General features: G+C 34.8%; 2 protein-coding genes across 4 annotated transcripts in view; one reads left to right on the top strand and one right to left on the bottom strand.

Moving 5' to 3' along the window:
• Nucleotides 1-19,467, top strand: part of JCHAIN (joining chain of multimeric IgA and IgM) — a 36,182-nt gene extending 16,715 nt beyond the window's left edge. Inside the window, exons 1-5 of one of the 3 annotated variants that reach the window (XR_013828176.1) lie at nucleotides 9,473-9,764; nucleotides 13,576-13,702; nucleotides 17,365-17,445; nucleotides 18,032-18,296; nucleotides 19,089-19,467. Coding sequence is in view for 2 of the 3 variants with exons in the window: in XM_079920350.1 (XP_079776476.1) it covers nucleotides 9,701-9,764; nucleotides 13,576-13,702; nucleotides 17,365-17,445; nucleotides 18,032-18,236 (477 nt within the window). In the remaining variant the exon portion in view is untranslated. Of the gene's footprint in view, nucleotides 1-9,472; nucleotides 9,765-13,575; nucleotides 13,703-17,364; nucleotides 17,446-18,031; nucleotides 18,964-19,088 lie in introns of those variants that run through there. The other 2 variants (XM_079920350.1, XM_079920351.1) reach the window with 2 other exon arrangements.
• Nucleotides 1,581-1,953, bottom strand: LOC307185820 (large ribosomal subunit protein eL39-like). Its single transcript, XM_079920349.1, has one exon. The coding sequence runs from the start codon at nucleotides 1,745-1,747 to the stop codon at nucleotides 1,592-1,594; it is 156 nt and encodes a 51-aa protein (XP_079776475.1). The 5' UTR covers nucleotides 1,748-1,953; the 3' UTR covers nucleotides 1,581-1,591.
• Nucleotides 19,468-21,533: the final 2,066 nt, after the last annotated feature.

The raw sequence follows: 21,533 nt of genomic DNA, 5'->3' as shown, positions 1-21,533 counted from the left end.
AGGGGAGAAATAGATTACCAGTAGATCAAGGGCTTTAGCTTGCATTTGTCATAGAAAAACTCCCTCTTTAATCTTTGTGAGTAACTTTACATACAATGGATTTGTGGAACTTTGAATGACTATCGGATGTTTTGGGGCTTCTAGGATGTTTAAAATTAATTGGTAACAATTATATATTTATTATACTATTTATAAATACACAACGAATTTTCCACTTTTTTTTTGGCTGCGTCTGGTTGCAGCACGTGGGATCTTTGTTGAGGCACACGGGCTCTCTTGTTGAGGAGTGGGAGCTCAGTAGCTGTGAGGTGTGGGCTTAGTTGCCCCACGGCGTGTGGGATCTTAGTTCCCCGACCAGGGATGGAACCCGCATCCCCTGTGTTGGAAGGTGGATGCTTTACCACTGGAGCACCAGGGAAGTCACCAGAATTTTCCACTTTATCTTGCTTCTCTTGGAGATCATTTTTGCAGTTAATGATTCTTGGATCTTTCCTCCAGTGCTAATATGATCTTCCCTCAGTTTATTTTCCTATGTTAATTCAAAAATTACTTTTGTATTGTCTAGTGTCTCAAAGGTATAGAAAATAGATATACAGAGAGAAGGTGTAAAGGCTTTGTTTCTGATGACTCTGTAACATATTTTAGAAGTTATTTTCTGGAGCTGATTTGGGCAATACTATTTACTACCAAAACCAGTTTTTCATATAAAGTTCAAGGGCAAATTGGAGCAGTGAATTGTTAATACTAAATGTAGAATTTAATCCATTAGAAGGAAAATCAAGAGTGTTGAGCTACTTCTTGGATTTAAAGCCAAGAAGGCTATTAAAAAATATCATCCTTTTAAGTGTTTAACTGGAAAACTGCCAGGATATCAAGGATCCTTTTATATTATGGAAGACTTTCAAGGAGAGAAATCACATGATATTAAAGATAGAGGCTAAGGAGAGATTGATTACTTATGGTAAGTATTCATGCTCTCCTTATGGATGAAATGGAGAATTACAGTCTGTGTGATAGTATGGTATTAACTTGATAGTATGGGTTAACTTGAAATGAACTACTATACCCAAAATGTGCTTATTAATGAATTGTTGTTAGCTTGGAGGGGGACTTTAGATGTATGCCATAGAAGTCTATCTTCAGCACTATGCCACTGTACATTTTTATTACTGACTTAAATGAGGATTCTGATGGCATGTATATTAAGTTTGTAGATGCTGTGGAGCTAAGAGAAATAACTAATGTGCCAGGTTTCAAAATCTGGACTCAAAAAGAATCTAATAGGTTGTAATGTTGGTCTGAGTTTAGTAAGAGAAAACTTAGGGACTAATGCTAAATCTCACACCCAAATCCCAACTGTTCAAGTATGAGGAAGTTATTACTTTATAGAAACACTTACTATTTTTTTTCCAACAAAAGGTTCACATATTGATTACTGAGCTACACAGTGAGCAGTGGTGAGGAAAGATCAAGAAAAGAGGAGAGAGCATCAAACACAGGCAGCTGTTCCAGACACTAATGATGTTCTGATGCGGTAAGATACAGTTGACCTTGATAGCATAAGTGTGGGCCACTTCATATGTGAGGCTCCTTATAGACCCAGCTTGGTTCTTCTCCAATGTCTTCTCTTAGAGTTGTACCTGATTTTATTACCAGTTTTTATTTGAATCCACTGGGGAATGGGACGATTCTGCTTTTGTTTCTTGGCCAGGAATCTCTTGATCCTGAAAGTCTTGTGAGAAGACATGGCGAGGAGCAAATCCAACCGCACATAGGTTGGCGGACAAGAGAAAAGACTAGAAACACTTATTTTTTGAAAGAAGATTTTAGTTGACTGACATGTAATAGAAGCCAATAGAGTAACACAGTTGTCAAAAAAGAGATACTATAATCTTAAGTATCATTTATTGAAAAATGTTATATTCCTGCTGTGTTTTGTACTTGGTCAAATAACACTTGGACAGTTGTATACATATCTGGACATTACACTTTAAAAAGTGACATTGACAGTATGGAGCCTGTCCAAAAAAGAGATGAATAGTATTAGAGGACTTAAAATTAGACACAGTTTTCAATGCCTTGTGAAGATGTTCTCCATTCATCCTTTATTCAATAATATATTTTAGGCAGTCCTGTGCTTCGTTCTTGGAAACAGAAGTGAGCAACAAGACAATGCAGTTCTCAAGGAGCTTTTATTCTAATGAGGAGGAGACAGATACTAAGTAAACAAAATAAGATATTTGAACAATGATAAATACTATGAGGAAAATAAAATAGAGTAATATGACAGTGACTGGTAGTTAAGATGATTAGCAATCAGAGAAATTGTCTCTGAGGCAATGACATTTGACTTGAGACTTCAGTGATGATGAGGGGCCAACCATGCAAGGATATGGAAAGTGTTTCATGCAGAGGGACTATAAAGTACAAAGGCCCTGCACAGAAGTAGCTGCTGGAGAATGATGAATGAAAGGGAGAGTTGTGGGAAATCAAGGAAGATAATGAGTTTGAATTTATTCTAAGTGTAATAAGAAGCCAGTAGAGGGTTTTAAGTCAGATATGATCTCATTTACCTTTTGAAAAGATCACTGCTGAGTGGACAATGAGTTATGGGGGTAAGACTGGATGTAGAGAAGAGTTTAGAGCAGAAAATAGTTTAATGAGTAATAAACATGAGACCATTTTTTCCTCCCAATCATTGCTTCCAATTACTGTAATTAAATTTTTCTTTGCCTTACCTTGACAAGGTTTTAAAAAGATTCAATAATTTTGGTAATTTTCCATTATTAAATGTTTGGTTTATTTGCTGTGAACCTGTGAAACTGTTGTAAAAAGTAGTCTATTAAAAAAAAACCTCTAGTTCAGTCTAAAAACTTTTATCTCATACTTTATGGAAACACTTATTTTTAAAAGAGAAGTTTAGTTGACTGTATAACTGATAGAAGCCAAATAGAAGCCAACAGTGTAACATAGCTGCCAAAAAAGAGATACTGTAATCTTAAGTAGTATTTATTGAAAAATGTTGTAGTGTTGCTTTTTGTTAATTTCAAGCCTCTGGCATCTAATTCAAACAAGATGGAATGATAGAGACCAGATTTGCCCTCCTGCCTGGAACAACTGACAAAATCTATGAAATAATGATTTTTAAGACACTGTAAATTAGGCAACAAAGGACAGTGATCTCTGAGAAACAGAAAACAGATGAGGAGACCTCTGCAATTGCCCCAGCTTGCTTCCTTGAAAGAATTTCTAGGCCATGGCTTCACTGGTGAAATCTGCCAAACATTTAAAGAAAAAAATAATACTAATTCTACACTCTTCCAGAAAGTTGAGGAGGAGGAAATACTTTTAAACGTAGTCTATTGGGCCTGCATTATCCTGATAAAACCAGGCAAAGACATTACAAGAAAAGAACATTTCAAACCAATATCCATTATGAACATATATGGAGAAATTCTAAGCAAAATTTTAGTAAGTTGAATCTATCAATTTATAAGAAGGATATTACATCATGATTAAGTGGGGTTTATCCCAGGAATGCAAGGTTAGTTTAACGTTTAAAATCAATGTAATTTACCATATTAACAAACTAAAAAAGGAAAATCATATGGTCATCCAGTAGACAGAGAAAAAGCATTTGAAAAAATACAATATCCATTACTGATTAAAAAAAAAAACTCTCAGCAAACTGGGAACAGAAGGGAACTTCCTCAACTTGATAAAGGACATTCAAGGAAAACCTAACATCATGCTTAAAAAATGAATTCTGAAGATGTGAATGTTTTTAACAGCTTTATTGAGATGTAATTGGTATACAATGAACTGTACACATTTAACCATACAATATGATAAATTTTGACTTATATGTGCACTCCTGAATTCATAACTACATCAAGATAGTGAACATATCCATCCTCCCTAAGAGTTTCCTCATGTGCCCTTGTAATCCTACTCTCCCTCCCTTTTCTCCCTGTCCCTACCTTCCCAGGCAATCACTGATCTGCTTTCTATCACTATAGATTTGTTTGCATTTTCTAGAATTATTTATATTAAAACATTATGTATTTTATATGTAACACTTAATATAAAATTTAATATCATACATTAAAATATATTTTTAAAGAATCTTTAAAAATATATGATTATATATTTTATAATATATTTAAATATTTTAAATATACAAAATATATGGGATCATACAGTATGCACTCTTTTTGATAATTTTTCTGGCTACTTTCGCACAGAACAATTATTTTGAGATTCATCCACGTTGTTGTGTATCGCAACAGTTCATTCACTTTTATTGCTGAGTAATGGATATGCCACAATTTGTTTATCCAGTTTTTTTTTTTTTTTTTTGCGGTACGCGGGCCTCTCACTGCTGTGGCCTCTCGCGTTGCGGAGCACAGGCTGTGGATGTGCAGGCTCAGCGGCCGTGGCTCACGGGCCCAGCCGCTCCGCGGCATGTGGGGTCCTCCCAGACTGGGGCACGAACCCGTGTCCCCTGCATCGACAGGCGGACTCTCAACCACTGCGCCACCAGGGAAGCCCTATCCAGTTTTTTTAATAGACATTTAGGTTGCTTCCAGTTTTGGGCTATTACAAATAAAGCTAACACTTTTCCCAAGTGTCCTTTGCCTCCCCCTCCAAGTCAGAAAAACTTTGGATATATTCTTTTTCTTCCTTTTGGCTTTATTGAGAAATAATTGGCATATAATGGTGTGTAAGTTTAATATATATATCACATTTTCTTTACTTGTCTCTGTGTGGACACTTAGGTTATTTCCACGTCTTGGCTATTGTGAATAATGCTGCAATGAACATGGGTGTGTAGATATCTCTTTGAGATAGTGATTCAGTTTCCTTCGGATATATACCCAGAAGTGGGCTTACTGGGTTGTAGAGTAGTTCTATTTTTAATTATTTGAAAATCTTCATATTGTTTTCCATAGCCACTGTATCAGTTTACATTCCCACGTACAGTACAACAGGTTTCCCTTTTCTCCACATCCTCACCAGTATTTGTTGTCTTTTGTCTTTTTGATAAGTCATTTCAACAAGTATGATGTTATATCTCATTGTGGTTTTGATTTGCATTTCCCAGATGATTAGTGATGTTGAGCACCTTTTCATGTACTTGTTGGTGATTTATATGCCTTCTTTGGAGAAATGTCTATTCAAATCCTCTGCCCATTTTAAAATCAGATTTTTTTTCTGCTATTTAGTTGTATGAGTTCCTTATTTATTTTATATATTAATCTTTTATCAGATATGTGGTTTACGAATATTTCCTCCCATTTCATAAGTTGCACTTTCATTTTGCTAACTGTTTCTTTTGCTGTGCAGAACCTTTTTAGTTTGATATAGTCCCAGTTGTTGATTTTTTTTCTTTTTTTGCTAGTGCTTTTGGTGTCTTAGCCAAAAATTATTGTCAAGACCAATTACAAGGAGTTTTTTCCCATCTGTTTTCTTCTAAGAGTTTTATGGTTTTAGGTCTTATGTTTAGGTCCTTAATCCATTTCAAATTAATTTTTGTGAGTGGTGTAAGGTAGAGGTCCAGTTTCATTATTTTGCATGTGAATATCCAGAAGAGACTGTCCTTTCTCCACTGAGTATTATTGTCTCTCTTGTCAAATATTAGTTGACCATACATGTGTGGATTTATTTTGGGGTTCTCAATTCTGTTCCATTTGTCTATGTGTCCGTTTTCATGCCAGTATCCTACTGTTCTGATTACTAATATAGATTTGTTGGATATTTTCATTCATACCTTATAAGGGTCATATAGCAGGAGCCCATATCAGTTTCTATGTTTCTACATGCCTGCAACCCAAGCGGATATGTGAAGCTCTCCCAGGAATGTTTTCCTTAAACTTCATTGCAACTGATAGCCCCAAGTTGAGTTTGCATTTTCTGCAACTCAACAAGGCGTGACCAACATAATGTTGGTGATAATTGTCATGATGATGATAATAATCACTGGTACCTATTTAGCACTTAGCATATGCCAAGATCTGTTTTAACTTCTTTATATGTAGTAATACATGTTAAGCCTCACAACAGTCCTATGAAATATGTATTGTTATTATCCCCATTTTATAGAGAGGGGAATTGAAACATAGAGGTTAAATGATTTGACCAAGGTTTGCCTAGTGTCTCACAAATAGTAAGTGGTGGATTGGGTGGTAAATGCAAGCAGTCAGACTCAGAATCCTTTGTATTCCATTGGCCAAAAAGTTCGTTCGGGCTTTTCCGTAACATCTTGCAGAAAAACCCGAACGACCTTTTTGGTCAGCCCAATATTAACTATTATGTATATTGTTTCTCAGTTTCCCCTTCTTGCAGGGTTCTTGATCTCTTTATTTTCTTGATTCTCTCCCTCACTTACCTTTGGGGAGAAAAGAACACCTTGTCCTGCCCCCCTCTCAAAAGTAAAAGGGGGAAAATCTCTTACCACAAACAGTGCTATTTCCAAAAGGCCAACAGCTTCTGTGATAGCATTCCCCTTTTCCCTCCAAAGTTCTCTAAAGACTAGAGGATTGAACCTGGAAGTGGTGGGGTAGTGATGGTAGTAAGTTGAGTTCTGTTGCTTCTTGTTAAGTCTTGGAGGAAGTATCCAACTCTCTTTAGAATTTAGGGTACTTGGCCATTCTTGTTTGTCATCTGTGAGTCCGAGTTGCCAATGCTGGGGCAAAGGAAAAAATCACTTTTTATTACTGAGGCTATTATAGTAGTCTAGGAAAGAAGACAGAGGCTTGGACTAGGGTAGCAGTGAAAATGGAGAGAATCATAAAGTTGGGATATATTTTGGAAATAAAACCAACAAGACATGGTAGTAAATTGAATATGAGGGAGAAGAACAGAAAGGGATCAAAGAAGAGGATTTTGCCTTGAGTAACCAGGTAGATGGAGGTACCATTTACCGAGATGAGGAAGACTAAAGATGAAAAGAGATTGGAATGGAAGTGTGAGGGTGGCTTGTCATCAAGAGTACTGTTTTGCCTGGTTAAGTTTTAGGTACCTGTATCAAATAGAGAGTTGGATACAGGAGTTTGCAGCTCGATGGGCAAGGTAAAGTCTACAGTTATAGATCTGAAAGTCACAGCATGTCCTATATTCAAAGACATGGGATCAGATAAAATCAGTTAGGGAGAGGATGGAGAAAAGAGAAGGCTGAGGATCAACCTTAATATTCAGAGGAAAACTCAGCAAAATACTGAACAGGAGTCATCAGTCAGATAGGAAGAAAACAAGGAGAGTGTATTGTCTGTGTCTCAAGAGAATCAAGTCTTTGTCATGATTTGAGTATCCTAAATATAATAAGCTATGTACAGAGGAAGTGAAGCATCGACCTATTTCAGATGGTTTTCTGAACTCAGGCTGTCTGCTGTATAGGAAATTGAAACAAAACTTGAGTGGAAATAAAGAAGGTGAGACTAAATTACCTTAAGATCTCTTTTATCCAAATGAGTCTACCACTGAAACTCTTACTGTAAGAATCATATGTTTAAATGTGGAAAAATAAACCATTTTTGGTGAAGAATTTAGAACATGGGGCTAAGCTCCCAATTATTTAACTCACTTGAATGGATACATTTTTTAGTAGGAAGAACAAAATCAGAGATGAAGTGGTTTAAAAATTAAACCAGACCTACTAAAAAGATTAGGAAACAATTCACCTATAAAACATAAATAGAAGTGAATATAAGCCTCAGCTAAGTGATTTCCAATGTAAGCCCATTTGTTTAAAAAAATTACCTTTATTAGCTTCTGTCTCTTCCATTGTTAATGCTGCTAGTTATGTCTCCTCCCCACAGGCTTCTAGTCTACCAATTTTCAAATTTTAGTGTACATCAAAATCAACTGGAAGACTTTTTAAAAATACGTATTTCAAGGTCACATCTCTAGAAATTCTGATAGGGTGTAGCCAGGAAATCTATATTTTGACTAATACTCTAGGGAAGATGACCCCGGGACCACACTTGACAAAACACTTGTCCTGATCCTATGTTGCATGTATAGGTAACTCTCTTCTGGTAGCAGAAGTGCCACTTGGCACTGTCCACACTATTTTTATTAAAATAATTTATTTTAGATGCATGATTTACATAATAGAGTTACAAAACTATAAGGCTGAAAGAATAGAAATCAAAGAGCTTTTCTTTAGCTTAGTAGTTATATGTCAGTCTTGGCTTTTATAAAAAACAAGTTTTGGGGGAGGCTATAATTTGTCTCCAGAGATTTATCCAACTTGCTTGTTGGGGAGGCAGTCTACCCTTGAGTTTATTTTCAAGGAAATAATGGCTTAAAAAACGTATCCAACTAACTTCTAATTACTCTTTTTTTTGGAGTGATATAATAAATCAGTTATTTAGATCTTAAGTGGTTGATCTTTGTTTTGACATCCTGACCACACACTAAAATAATGAGCTTTCAGATGTTTCTTTTTCTATAAGATATAATTATTCATGTGAATCCAGTGTATTTTTCTTAACCTCAAATAGTTTCTAAGTCTTATGAAAATATAAATTAAAATGAGAACAAAGTTTGACAGTGCAATAATATTGTGTGTTCTAGTGCCTGGCACTTTGTCCTTGCTAGACGTTCAGTACGTGTTGACTGAAGGAGTACAGTTATGTGCTAGTCTTTAATAGCTTTCATTCTGCCATTTTTTACTGCCAGCTGTGAAATCCGCTTGCCTACTTATGGTCCTGAAGTATTTCTTCAGTAACTCGCAAAATTCTACGAGATCCTTAAAAAATTAGGGAACTGAAAACCAAAAGTAACATAGATTTGATGTTGTATAATTGTAGCCAACCCTGCCTAAGAGACATTCTAGCATGTTGGGGTAGGAGGTAGGGGGATGCCCTATCCAAAAGCTCAGGGTTTTGTTTTTTTTTTTTTAACACTAATTAATGAAAAAAATTTATAAGCAATACTGTGGTGATTCAGTTTTCTGTTGAGGCATCTCAAACACGCATCATTTCATGGATTTACAATTCTGAAAGGTATAACTGGGCGAGCAAATACAGGGTCTGCTTTAATACTATCAAATTGAAACATGGCAACTGATAACATCTAGCATCCACCTGTTTCTAATTCCAGTTCCACATTTGAACTTATAAAATAACTGAAAGTAATGAGAATATGTATATATTATATATATAATCTATAATCTGTATGTTAAACCTGGTAACTTGGTTAATGAAGGACGAGAAGAAGTAGTTGACATAAAATGCAATTGGAACCTTAAAGGGCTTTAATTTTTTCCTCCTTCTTCTCTCTTCTTCATTTATTGTTCCAGGCACAACAAATACTATATTATGTTTGACTTGAAAACTTTATTATCTAGGTAATAACGTTGAGAATCCCCATTTAAACATTCTTAATGGACTACTGCCTTGAAATTATTATTAGTTTTCTGATTTAATTATATAGAATAAATGTAAAATAAAAAGTCATTGCACCAAAACATGGCTTTAGGGGATATTTTGGAAGAAAATACGTAAATCTGAGCCATGATTTCCTCCACTGCAGTATTTAAATTTCAGACTTCAACCGCAGTTGTGATTGTTTTTAGTTTGTTAGCTGCCTGGAGTGTTATTTTAAGAAAGCAGAAGCACCATCATTTGCACACTCCTTATAGACCACACACCTTAACCCTGACTTTTTAGCTCCAGTTTTTCAAAAGAAAGTCAAGATGAAGAACTATTTGCTTTTCTGGGGAGTCCTGGCCATTTTTGTTACGGCTGTTCTTGTGACAGGTATGTGGTATTTTGAGAATGAACCCAGATAAAAGGAAAAATAGAACACAGATCTGTTCTTCAGATTTAAACATTTATATTTGTGTTTTGGTTGGACAGCTAGCTGGCTACTTTTTTCTAGCATGTCTTAATCTTTGTATGAGCAGTGATATTTACATGGACAAGACTCATTGTAATTCTTTTTATTCTTTTTTCTCTTCTCTTATTTGTTTGCCTACTGCAACCTAGAGAATAAGAAAGTAGATATTTCTGGATAAGTACAGATAGCTATACTTACACGAATACCCATATTGAATCTTGAAAATCAGTAATCTTCTCCTTGAGTATCTCAAATTTATATTCTGGAGAAATGAAGTAATAATTATTATAAATACAATATAGAGTGCATTGGGATTTTATTTCCCCAGAGAGCTTGGTATTAATACGTTCTAACAACGTTCCTGGATCTGAGCCTACAGATTTATTATGACCCTTTAACAATGTTTAATGTTGTACGTGTTTCCTATAACTTGATGGCTGAACTTCAGTTATTTTGTTTATTAACTTTTCAAACTATTATAGAAAATGGATTATTTTCTGAATATAGAAGTACAGTGTTTAATAATTTTCATCTAGAAGGGCATATGAATTAGAAGTGATACAATTTGGCTGGTTTGTTCTAAGACTTACTGAGTTTCTTCTTTTTTTTTGATCTCATTCTTATTTCAAGACAGAGTATGATGTAATTAAGAACAGTGATTTTACATATACTAACTTAGCATTAAGAATAATGAATTTAATAACATTTAAAACAAAGATATTAGTAGTAAACCATGTATATGTACCTATACATATATAAATACATATGTTTATAACATATTTATATACCTATAAACACGTGAAACATATATATAGCTATATATGTATAAAAGAGCTATAATTTATTGAGTATATACTATATTCTAGGCATTATGCTAACTTTAATTCTCACAATAACCATTTGAGGGTAGGTACTATTATTGTTTCTGACATATAGTTGAGCCCATTGAAATTTAGAGAGATGAAGTAACTTACCTAAGGTCATACAACAAGTATGTGGTAGGTAGAACCCAGGCCATCAGACACTATAGTCCACACTCCTAACTACTATCCTATTCTTCCTGTATAAAAGAATCACCTTTTAGTAAACTCATTACATTCATATCTAGTATGTATTGTCTATTTTCTTACCCGTTTGAATTGAACTAAATTTAACAAATATTTATTGAGCACCTATCTTTCAGGTGCTCTTGGAATAAAGTAAGGCATAGTCTACAATAACAGGTTTATTAGGAAAAATACTGCTTGTTGATGAAACAGAATGTTAGAATCTTACAAGTCTTGGTGAATTGAAAGTATTTGTACATTTTTCTGGTAGGTATATTAGGCTACCTAGTATTTTTATATAGTAACAGTAATGATGGTTTTTTCCTAGGTTTCTGGCAAGAAAATATGTGCCATAACTAAACTACAGATATTTTCTATTTAAGATTTAATGGTCAAGTCACTACTTGACTCAATCTGTATTTTTTGGTCAGGCATTACATGCTCATTTCTGTTTTATTGAGAGAAAACATTTAAGAGTCATGAATACAGGAGGAGGAAAAGGACACCATTTAAGTCATCTTACACTTTTCAAAAAATTAAGAATTATATCATTGTCTTAAATTGCTTCATAATGATTTTTCTCCAATACCATACAGACCTTAATCAGAAGATTTATTAAGAACTTATGACTAATGGCATAATAACACATTATAAAGTACTTCAAAACAATTATAAGTACAATAACAATGGTCTTAAAATGTTTTGTAATGACTGTTATTAAGACTGAAATACTGCAGTTAGCTCCTTTCTGCTCTGGGATTGTCACCAGAATAATTAGATTTCCAGTTACAGTTATATCTGTCCTTATCATTTAACCTTTATAACTTGAATTTGTGTGCTAAGTCTTTGTTTTTTTAATTGAGGCTTGATGGAAGGAAATTTTAAATGTCACTTAGCTAAAATTATAGGAATAAAAAAGATATTTAGCATCATTATTATTGTTTAGTTAACACTATTAAATAAAGCTATTTATTTTTGGGGAGGGAGTGGGTTGTCACTTTTTATTTATGTCTTTTACATTGTTTTAATTTTTTACAATAATTTTTCAACTTTTTAAAGAAAAAACAATGTTTTTTTTACTCAGGTTCTTATGCATTTTAAGAGAGATGAAATGACACTGTTTTCCCCCCACTACATATATTATAAGCATCTTCTCTTTTTTTATTAAAAATTTTTACAAGACAAGGAAAGACTGAGGAACTGTCACAGATTAGAGTACATACATATATACTAAGGAGACACAACAAATAAATCCAATGTGGGATCCCAGATTGGATCCTTGGACAGGAAAAGAGTAGTGGAAAAACTGGTCAAATCTGAATTAGGTCTGTAGTTTAGTTTATAGTATTATATCAATGTAACTTTCCTCATTTTGATAACTGTACTATGGTTATGTAAGTTGTAAATATTAGGGGAAATTAGGTGAAGGATATATGAGAACTTTCTGTACTATTTTTGCAAATTTTCTGTAAGACTAAAATCATTTCAGAATAAAAAAAGGTAAAACTTTTTTTATATATTCCGGAACTTAATTCACTATTTTCCTTTCCAAGCTTGCTTTTTCTTCTCTGTTCCTTATATTTATTAATGGAATTATTAGTCTCCTCGTCACCAGTAAAGCTATTTATTATTAACTCTTCAGGTATCTGTTAACTGATCTAAGTCCAGATAATAAGAAATTTTCTTTGTTAATTCTTTGCGGCACTTACCAGACCTCACTGTCTAGTATTCAGATTAGACAATAAATGTTGACATTCAGAGTTAAGGCTTAAATAGTCATCTGTGTATAATATTCAGATTAGACAATAAATGTTGACATTCAGAGTTAAGGCTTTAATAGTCATCTGTGTATTCACTCATTCATTTATTATTTTTTTCTGTACACATGCATATTATATTAAATAGAACTTGTACCTCACAATATATTCTAAATTGTTTTAGCAAATTTATAGCACCTTATGTCTCTATATATTGTATCTTTAAAAATAATTCTTATAAGAAATATTAATAAACATAGCACTTATTATTTTATTGTATTAAATCATTATACTATGACAACCTGAATGTTATTATGAAAAAGAAGAATATAATTAAGTTTAGGAAACTTTTAGTGGAGAATATTTAAAGTGTTACAAAATAAGGTTATCTTTGGGAAAATATGCATGTTCTTAGTTCTAATGCAATCTAAGGAAAAAAGAAAATATAACTGGGAGTTCAGGAAGGACGTGACACTTCAAACTGGGCTTATTAGAAAGGCTAATGTTACTTTTTGTTCACTTTTGAATAAATTGCTCTGGTCTGAGAGAAATCCAGTTTAGATTTTTGTTTTCTTTCTCATTTTGGCATTTGGCACTGACTTTTACAAAGCCACATCATTCAGAGGGTTGTGCCTATATTCATAGCATTAGATTAAAACCAGAATTCTTTCAGTCAGGTTAGAAAGACCATGGACTGGTCCAAGGGAAGGAGAGAAAATTCCTTTTGGAGTTCATTTGGATTTCCTTCACTACGCTGTGAGATTTCACTTAGCTATTTTAGATTAGGAAAAAGAACAAATGGAGAAGCCGAAACTGATCAACCATAAAACTTAAGTTTTCTACTGGGGGGAAGGGCATAAATTAACTCGATAGAAAGTATAAAAACAGACTTTCATTTACCTTTCTTCTTAATATGTTTATCTTTCAAGCCCAAGATGAAGATGAAAGGACTGTTCTTGTTGACAACAAATGTAAGTGTGCCCGGATTACTTCCAGGATCATCCCTTCTGCTGAAGATCCTAGTCAAGACATTGTGGAGAGAAACATCAGAATTATGTATGTGGTATTTCATGTTTCATTTTTTCATACTGTGAGCAGAGATACTTTCTTATATTAGCAATTGTTTGCATGTGATACCTATATCTTTGCTCCTCTTTTTGGTGTGTAGCACCTTACATTAGTTGAATCTGGTTAATGGGCTTGAGCCAATTATGTAGAAGTTGGGAGCAGGAACAAAGGTTTCCAGGCAACCTAAAACCAGTCAGCTAGATCAAATAATAACCGAAGGTCGCATCTAGTCATCAACATGCCCTGTTTATACGGAGTTATTTCAATTTGAATCAGAACTTTTAGTTGCCCTTGATCAGTTCAAAGTGAAACTTGAGATAACATTAAAAGGCTTGTTTTGTACCATATATGGACCACAGAGTATTTCACTTTGTACTCAACTGCCTGTCTCCATAAAAGTAAGGTAGACTAATCCAATTGACTAAATTAATTTCGTCTACACTTGTATATTGGACTTCAGATATTTATTTCATATCACACATAGTCTGTCATAAGCTATGAGTCTTATTCGACAGCAAAAATGCTAATAATACTTAAGAACTGAGATTCCTATTGGATCTAGTCATTAATGTCTTCCTTGTGAACTACTTCTACCTTGAATAGCCTCCCCCCCAAATCAAATACCTCTTATTGAAACAGAACATAGTATTCGATCCCATTTAATCAATGGGAGAAGTATAATATGCTTAAGAATTTGTTTCGAGTTCTGGCTGTCACTAAATAGCTATGTGCTCTGGGATGCTAGTTACTGAACCAATCTAAACTTCAACTTTCTCATCTTTACTAATAGGAAAATAATATGTATCTCATAGGGTTATTGTAAAGATAAATTGAGAAGATCTATTCCTTTTAAAGACTGTATAGTTCCTGGCACATTTTCAAAACATATTTGTTGTTATTTATTCACCTATGTGCCAGTTATCATTATGTCACTATCCTTCTTAAAATCCCTTTGCTGGTTCCCGTAATGTTGTTACTAGGATAAATTACGAATGTCTCAGCCTAACCTATAACGCTCGGCAAAACTCTCAAGCTCTTCCATTGCCACTTCTTTTTTCACCTCATGTTTGAAAAGCCAGTACATTGCAGTGCCTTTATTTTCTCACACTCACAGTGCTCTCTTCCTCCCGTTTTTGCATAACCTAGTTCCTCTGCTTGAAGAACTCTTTCTCCCACCCCTCTTAGCCTGGTTAACTCCTCACCCTGCATGTCTTAGCTTGGACATCTCTTCCTCTAGCAGATTTTCTCTGACCACAGAGTCTATACCACATAGCTCCCTGTTAAGGATAGAACAATTGGAGAAGCATGTAACTTGAGGAGATGGCATCCATGACACTGGCACTTAAACCATGTTGAAGAGAAGTGTCTATCTTATGTTTAAATCTCCAGGGGACAGATATAAAATGGCACACCAGGATTCTCTAATTTATCTTTTTCTTCTATTACATGATTCTTTTTATGATATATTATTTATTGGAATCAGGCAATTCAGTTACTTCATGCCACTTCCCTGATGTGTATTGATGCTTCCCTAATCTTATTTCTGAAAGTTTTATTATCATCGCTGTGTCATTATGGCATTATTCCCAACTCCATCACTTACTAATGATGTGACTTTGGGCAAGTTACTTAACTAATTTGAGCCTGTTTCCTAAACTGAAAAAAAGGAATAATTATATAGGTATGTATATATACACATATACTTCCTAAGGTTGTGAGGATTAAATATAGTAATGTATAAAAGCACATAGAACAGTGTTTGGCCCATGGTGAAACACTCATACATGTTTATTCCCTTATTTTTCTCATTATTTAAAGCACTTTTAAATACTACTAGAGATTTTACAGTGTAATAAAGAGTTGATCATTCATCCATTCATTTGGCAAACATTTATTGAGTGCTTCTGAAAGCCACTGAGGATTGGAGCTGGGGATAAAATAATTTACATAAAACACAGTCCATGCCATCAAAGAATTTACAGTCTAGTAGGGAACTTTAAATAATTGAAAAGGCAATTTCAATACAGTATTGTAAATGCTATGACAAGAATAGGCATAGGATGTTATAGGAGCACAAAGTGGGGGCACCCAGTCCAGTCCTTGGGGGAGGTGGGAGAGTGGCAGGGGGACGTAGGAGAGGGTATTTGGAGTAAGTGGTAGAAGTGGATGATGGCTGTTAGCTGACTGAACTGGAGTTAGCTAGGTAAATGTGTGTGGGGGAACGGCAGGGTTGATGGGTGAAGCAGATCATGCCAGGAAAAGGAAAAAGGGTTGCTGTGAGGATTATATGAAATCATCATGTTAACATGTTTATCATAGTACCAGGCACACTGCAAGTGCTCAGTAAATGTTAGAACTGTTACTGTTTTTGTCACTGTTAAGACTTGGAGATGAGAAAATCGTGGTTAGTTTGTGCAATTGCAAACAGCTGTTTACAGCTGGCACCTGTTATAAAGAGGGTGGTGTGGTGAGAGAGAAGGCTGGAGAGTTAGAGGTATTTCATGTAGTGTCTTCTGTGCCATCTTAATGATACCCTGTTTTCTAGGGGGAGACAGTGTAGGTTTTAAGCAGAGAAGGAAATTAGGCTTGTATTTTAAAAAGACTATTTTGACAGTAATGTGGTTAATACATTGGAGGGGTCAAGACTGAAGGAGAGTATTGCTGCAAACTAGGAGAGAAATGGTGGTGTCCTGATCAAGTAGCTGGAGTTCACAGATGCAAAGAATCAGAATCAGTTGAACTGTGAGATGGATTAGATATAGGTCATGACAGAGAGGGAAGACTGAGGGTGGTATCCAAGTTTTTGGCTTGGATATCTATGTGGATAATATTGCTAAATACTGAGTTAGGAAACATGAGGGGTTTTTTTGGTTTGTTTTTTGTATTTTTTGGTAGGGAGGGATGCATATGATGAGGAGTGGTGACATAGATGAAAAAATGTAAAATTTAACAAAATCACCTGAACTAGTTGATGTGTAATTTTTCATGGAACATCTCCAAATCAAGAGGTCTGGATTCCACTTCCAGCTTTACTACTTAGTAGTTGTGTGACCTTGGGTAGGTCACCAAGCTCTTTGATTTATAATTACTGCATTTCTAAAATTTGGATATTAGTATCTGTCCATTCATTCCATAAATATTGAACATATTCTACATGCCACACATGTAGCAAGGCACTGGGAATGTGTAAACATTTTTGCTTCAAGGAATTTATAGAATCTAGAAGCAACTACTGTGTAGGTAAGCAACTGTAATATGGCATTTGTTATAATAAGATATATGAAACTTTAAGGAGACTACAGAGGAAGGAGTTTATTGAGGGGTGGGGATGGGATCAAAGTAAAAATCACAGAGAAGGTAAAACTTGAGCTTATTTTGAAAGGAAAAGCAGGGATTTGCCAAGTAATCAAAGATAGTTGACAGAGGAGTTGTTGTGAGGTTTATTTTGAATGACAATGTTTAAAATGTAACAATTACTGTGAAATCTTAGTAATAGTATTACTAAAGAGTGTTTATAGAGTGCTAAATGTCCGAATGAAATAGTAAGTACTGTCCTAGCAATATACCTATTACCAAAAATAGCAGTATCTGCTAATTTCATTATTATTCTTCTTTGTTTTCTTTCTTTCTTTCTTTCTTTTTTTTTTTAGTGTTCCTCTGAACAGCAGGGAGAATATCTCTGATCCTACCTCACCCCTGAGAACCAAGTTTGTGTACCATTTGTCCGACCTGTAAGAGATTTTCCTTCATACTAATATAGATATTGAAGTCAATAACTTTTAATTAAATTGTAAGAATGTTTTTGAAAACAAATTGGGGTATAAACATTTACCAATATAATTTGAACTTTTGAATACATTAATTCCTGTGTTAAACATTAGGTATCATAAATTCATAAAACTTTATCACAGATAAAAGTTAGCTGTAAATTTATTCTAAAGATGAAATTATTGCCATTAGTACAAAGGACCAATTTGTCGTTATAGTTCAATAATCAGACACATTAACATGCAGGTGTTTCTTTGGAAACTATAGAATCCAACATAAAAAATTAAAGAACAAACCCTTCTTTGTTACTATAAATAACTCATTTACTCCTAGTACCTCACAATCATATTATCATATTATTAATTATATTGCTTCCTTTCAACTGAAGGTTGAAAAATTACGTAAGTAATTCTGTTTTATAGAGACATTGAAGTCTGAAAGGAGTCACCCTTTGTCAGAACTAATTGATTTTGGATAGAAATGTATAGTTACTCACATTCTGAGACAACATTTGATGGGGGTTGTCTAATGCATCTATTTGTTTTTCAGCTGTAAAAAATGTGATCTTACAGAAGTGGAGCTGGATAATCAAGTAGTTACTGCCACCCAGAGCAATATCTGTGATGAAGACATTGAGACTTGTTACACTTATGACAGAAACAAGTGCTATACAAACAGGGTCCCACTTACCTATGGTGGTAAGACCAAAATGGTGGAAACAGCTTTGACCCCGGATTCCTGCTATCCTGACTAATTTAAGTCATTGCTGACTGCACAACTCCTTATCTTGAGAGGCTCTCCATTTTGATTCCAGGTAGTTAATATATTTACTACCAGTGAATGTGAAACCATGATTTTTTTGGGGGGATAATATAAAACTAACTACCCCACTCCCCCCCACCCCCCTGCCCCTGGGAAAATAACTGAAATAGTAGCATTGTTATTTTTTAAGGTAAATTTCTAGCATTTAAAAAAATAAACAAGGGGAGAAAATAAAACTCAAAAGAGTAAAAATAAGGAGACATAACTAAATTTTGCCTTTTTTTTTTTTTTTTGGCTTTGCCCTGGAGAGCCCAAGCTTTTGCGCATTCCACACTATTCTCTTCAAAAAAAGTATCACTGTGCAGAGAAAATTTATATGTATATATAGGTCAATTGTTTGTCTTCATTAGAAAAATAATAATTGGAAAATACGTTTTGGAAATATTCATAAAATAATTTAAAATGGATCTCTAATATTTATGAAACCAATTAGCTGAAAGTGACATAATTAAGCGTATAATTGAAAAATGTATTTTGATATAACAGATTTGGGAGCAAATGATATGGATTTTTTTTAATAAAATTTTTTTGATAATCAGGAGAGTGTGAGAAATTCCCACTAGAAATCACCTCTGTTATAACTGAATCTAACAAATTATGTATTCCAAAATATGTATTCTCCAGCACAGTTTGAACAATTAAATAGATTCATAAGCATATACCTGTGTGAAATAATTTACTGGAAAAAAGTTTGCTTGTGTTAACTTTGCTGTATGTAAGTTAAAATATCATTTATGGGACTTCCCTGGTGGCGCAGTTGTTAAGAATCCGCCTGCCAATGCAGGTGACACAGGTTCATGCCCTGGTCCAGGAAGATCCCACAGTCTGCATAGCAACTAAGCCTGTGTGCCACAACTACTGAGCCTGCACTCTAGAGCCTGTGAGCCACAACTCCTGAGCCCACATGCCACAACTCCTGAAGCCCAGGCTCCTAGAGCCCCACCCTGCAACAAGAGAAGCCACTGCAATGAGAAGCCCGCGCACTGCAACCAGAGAAAACCCGTCACAGCAACGAAGACCCAGTGCAGCCAAAAATAAATAAATAAACAAAAATATCATTTATTACTGAGGAACGGTTTGTAAGTATAATTATGCATTAATCACTGAATTCAAACCTGTAATATTTGAGGTAGCTTTGTCATTTTATACCTAAAATTAAATAAAAAGGCCAGGTCCATCCTGACAAATACAGTGTTTCTCATGGCACATAAAACTTCTTATGGCAGAAAGTCAAGGCCAATTGGCATACATATCTAAGACTACTGTGGAAAGTAAATGCTGACCCTGCATTTAAAATAATGAGAAGCTGATTAGTAAAATCAGTTTCTTGAAGAAACATTGTTCTGTTTTCTTTTTTTTCAAATGGTAATAGTCATTTTTAATAACTTCCACTGTGTTCATACTGATTATTCAGTGTTTTTTGTTTTTTTTTTTAGGGATAAGGCTCCGACACTCTGGTACTTCAGTAGGAATCATAGTTTTGACATGCTAAAGACAAATCATTCTTGACCAATCTTCAATCTGGTATGTGGTTTTAGCCAAGAATTTGAACTTTATTTAATCAGTAAACAGTTATTGAATATTTACCACATGCAGGGAACTCTGGTAGATTTTTGGTGATTAATCTGTGATAAGTGCCCTCAAGATAGTGCCACTCACTTCCTAGACCTCTGCTCAGTTGGACCCCAGTTCAGTTCGGTAACAATCTTCACCATGAAGCTCACCCTGACTACTTAAAAAAAAATTGCAAATCCTGTTCCCTGTCTTGGTTTATTCCACCCCCATGTACTTATCACCCTCTAGCAGACTATATCATTTTACTTATATATTATGTTTATGGTGTCTCCTCCACAACAATGCATAAGTGCCACAAGCACAGCCATTTTCGTTTTGCCCATTGATGTATCCCCAGCACTGGGAAGGGTGTCTGGCACGTAGAGAAGCTCAATAAATACTTGTTGAATGAATGAATATGAGTACAGCTTAGTTGAGGAAACAAGACATATGCATAATCACAATCACTTGGCAGAGTCACGTAAAGCAAAGAAGTAGGTTTCGAAGTGTTCTGAGTATTTATGGGAGACTTCTCCCCCAGTTTTATTGAGATATAACTGACATACAACTTTGTATAAGTTTTAAGGTGTACAGCAGAATGACTTCACATGCTTATCTATTGTGAAATGGTTGCCACAATAAGTTCCGTTAACATCCATCACCTCATATAGGTACAAATTTTTTTTCCCTTGTGATGAGAACTTTTAGGGGGAGACTGTTTCTGAAGAGGCTGCTCTACTGTATTCCCATCTTTGCCTTAGTTTCTCTGCATACCCAATAAAAAAATTTTTGGTACCGTGTTGCAAATTCTCGTAGGAGAGAGCCCTATGCCAGTATTATTGCCTCATTAAATGCCAGCTGGAAGAGGACTGCAAACTTAAAGTCCTGTGGGTCTTCCTTCTTTCAGAAGTTCAGTTAAACTCTAGAATTATCATATTGAAAACAACTTAGCACTTATACTAAGTGCTAGGTGTTAGTCTAAGTGCTTTATTAAGCATTAACTCATTCAGTATAAATCCAGAGTAGCAGGTGACTCTTAAATGAGTTACTGAAGAGTGATTAAAGCCTTCCTGTTAGTTTCATTCATACATTTAAGTGGACAATTTAGCAGGGATACATGAGAAGTCAGTGCAGATGAAGCAGCTGTGAAAGGAACCTCTCCTTTGTCTTTGTGTGAGGTCCATGGGCTGTTCCCAACCAATGATGACTGAGTGTGGCAAAGATACTAAGACAGGCTTTGGGGTGGCAGTGTAGTATAGTGGTTAAATCCATGGCCTAGCTTGGAATACTCTACTTAGAGACTAACAAGTCACCAAGGGCAAGTTTATTCAATGTAAGGTTGAAAAATGAGTAAAAATAACTATCTCATAGAATATCTCATGAAATAACTATCTTATAAAAGTAAGCATACATGCCATAATGTACGTATATCACTTAACACAGCTTTTATAGCTTTCAGTAACCTGTAAATTACAGTTGATGTTATGTGTTGTCTTTTGGCTCTTCTCTTTGCTCAGGCAACAAATCAGAGAAAAATGTGAACACGTATTAGATCAGTGATTCTCAAACTTTAATGTGTGTGAGACTCACCTGGAGGACTCATTGAAACAGATTGCTGAGCCCCACCCTCAGATGCCGATTAACTAGTTCTGGGATGCCACAGGAGAAATTGCAG

The sequence above is a fragment of the Stenella coeruleoalba genome (genome assembly GCF_951394435.1).
Source record: "Stenella coeruleoalba genome assembly, chromosome: 4".
Classification (NCBI taxonomy): Eukaryota; Metazoa; Chordata; class Mammalia; order Artiodactyla; family Delphinidae; genus Stenella; species Stenella coeruleoalba.
This window is presented reverse-complemented; position numbering and strand designations above follow the sequence as displayed.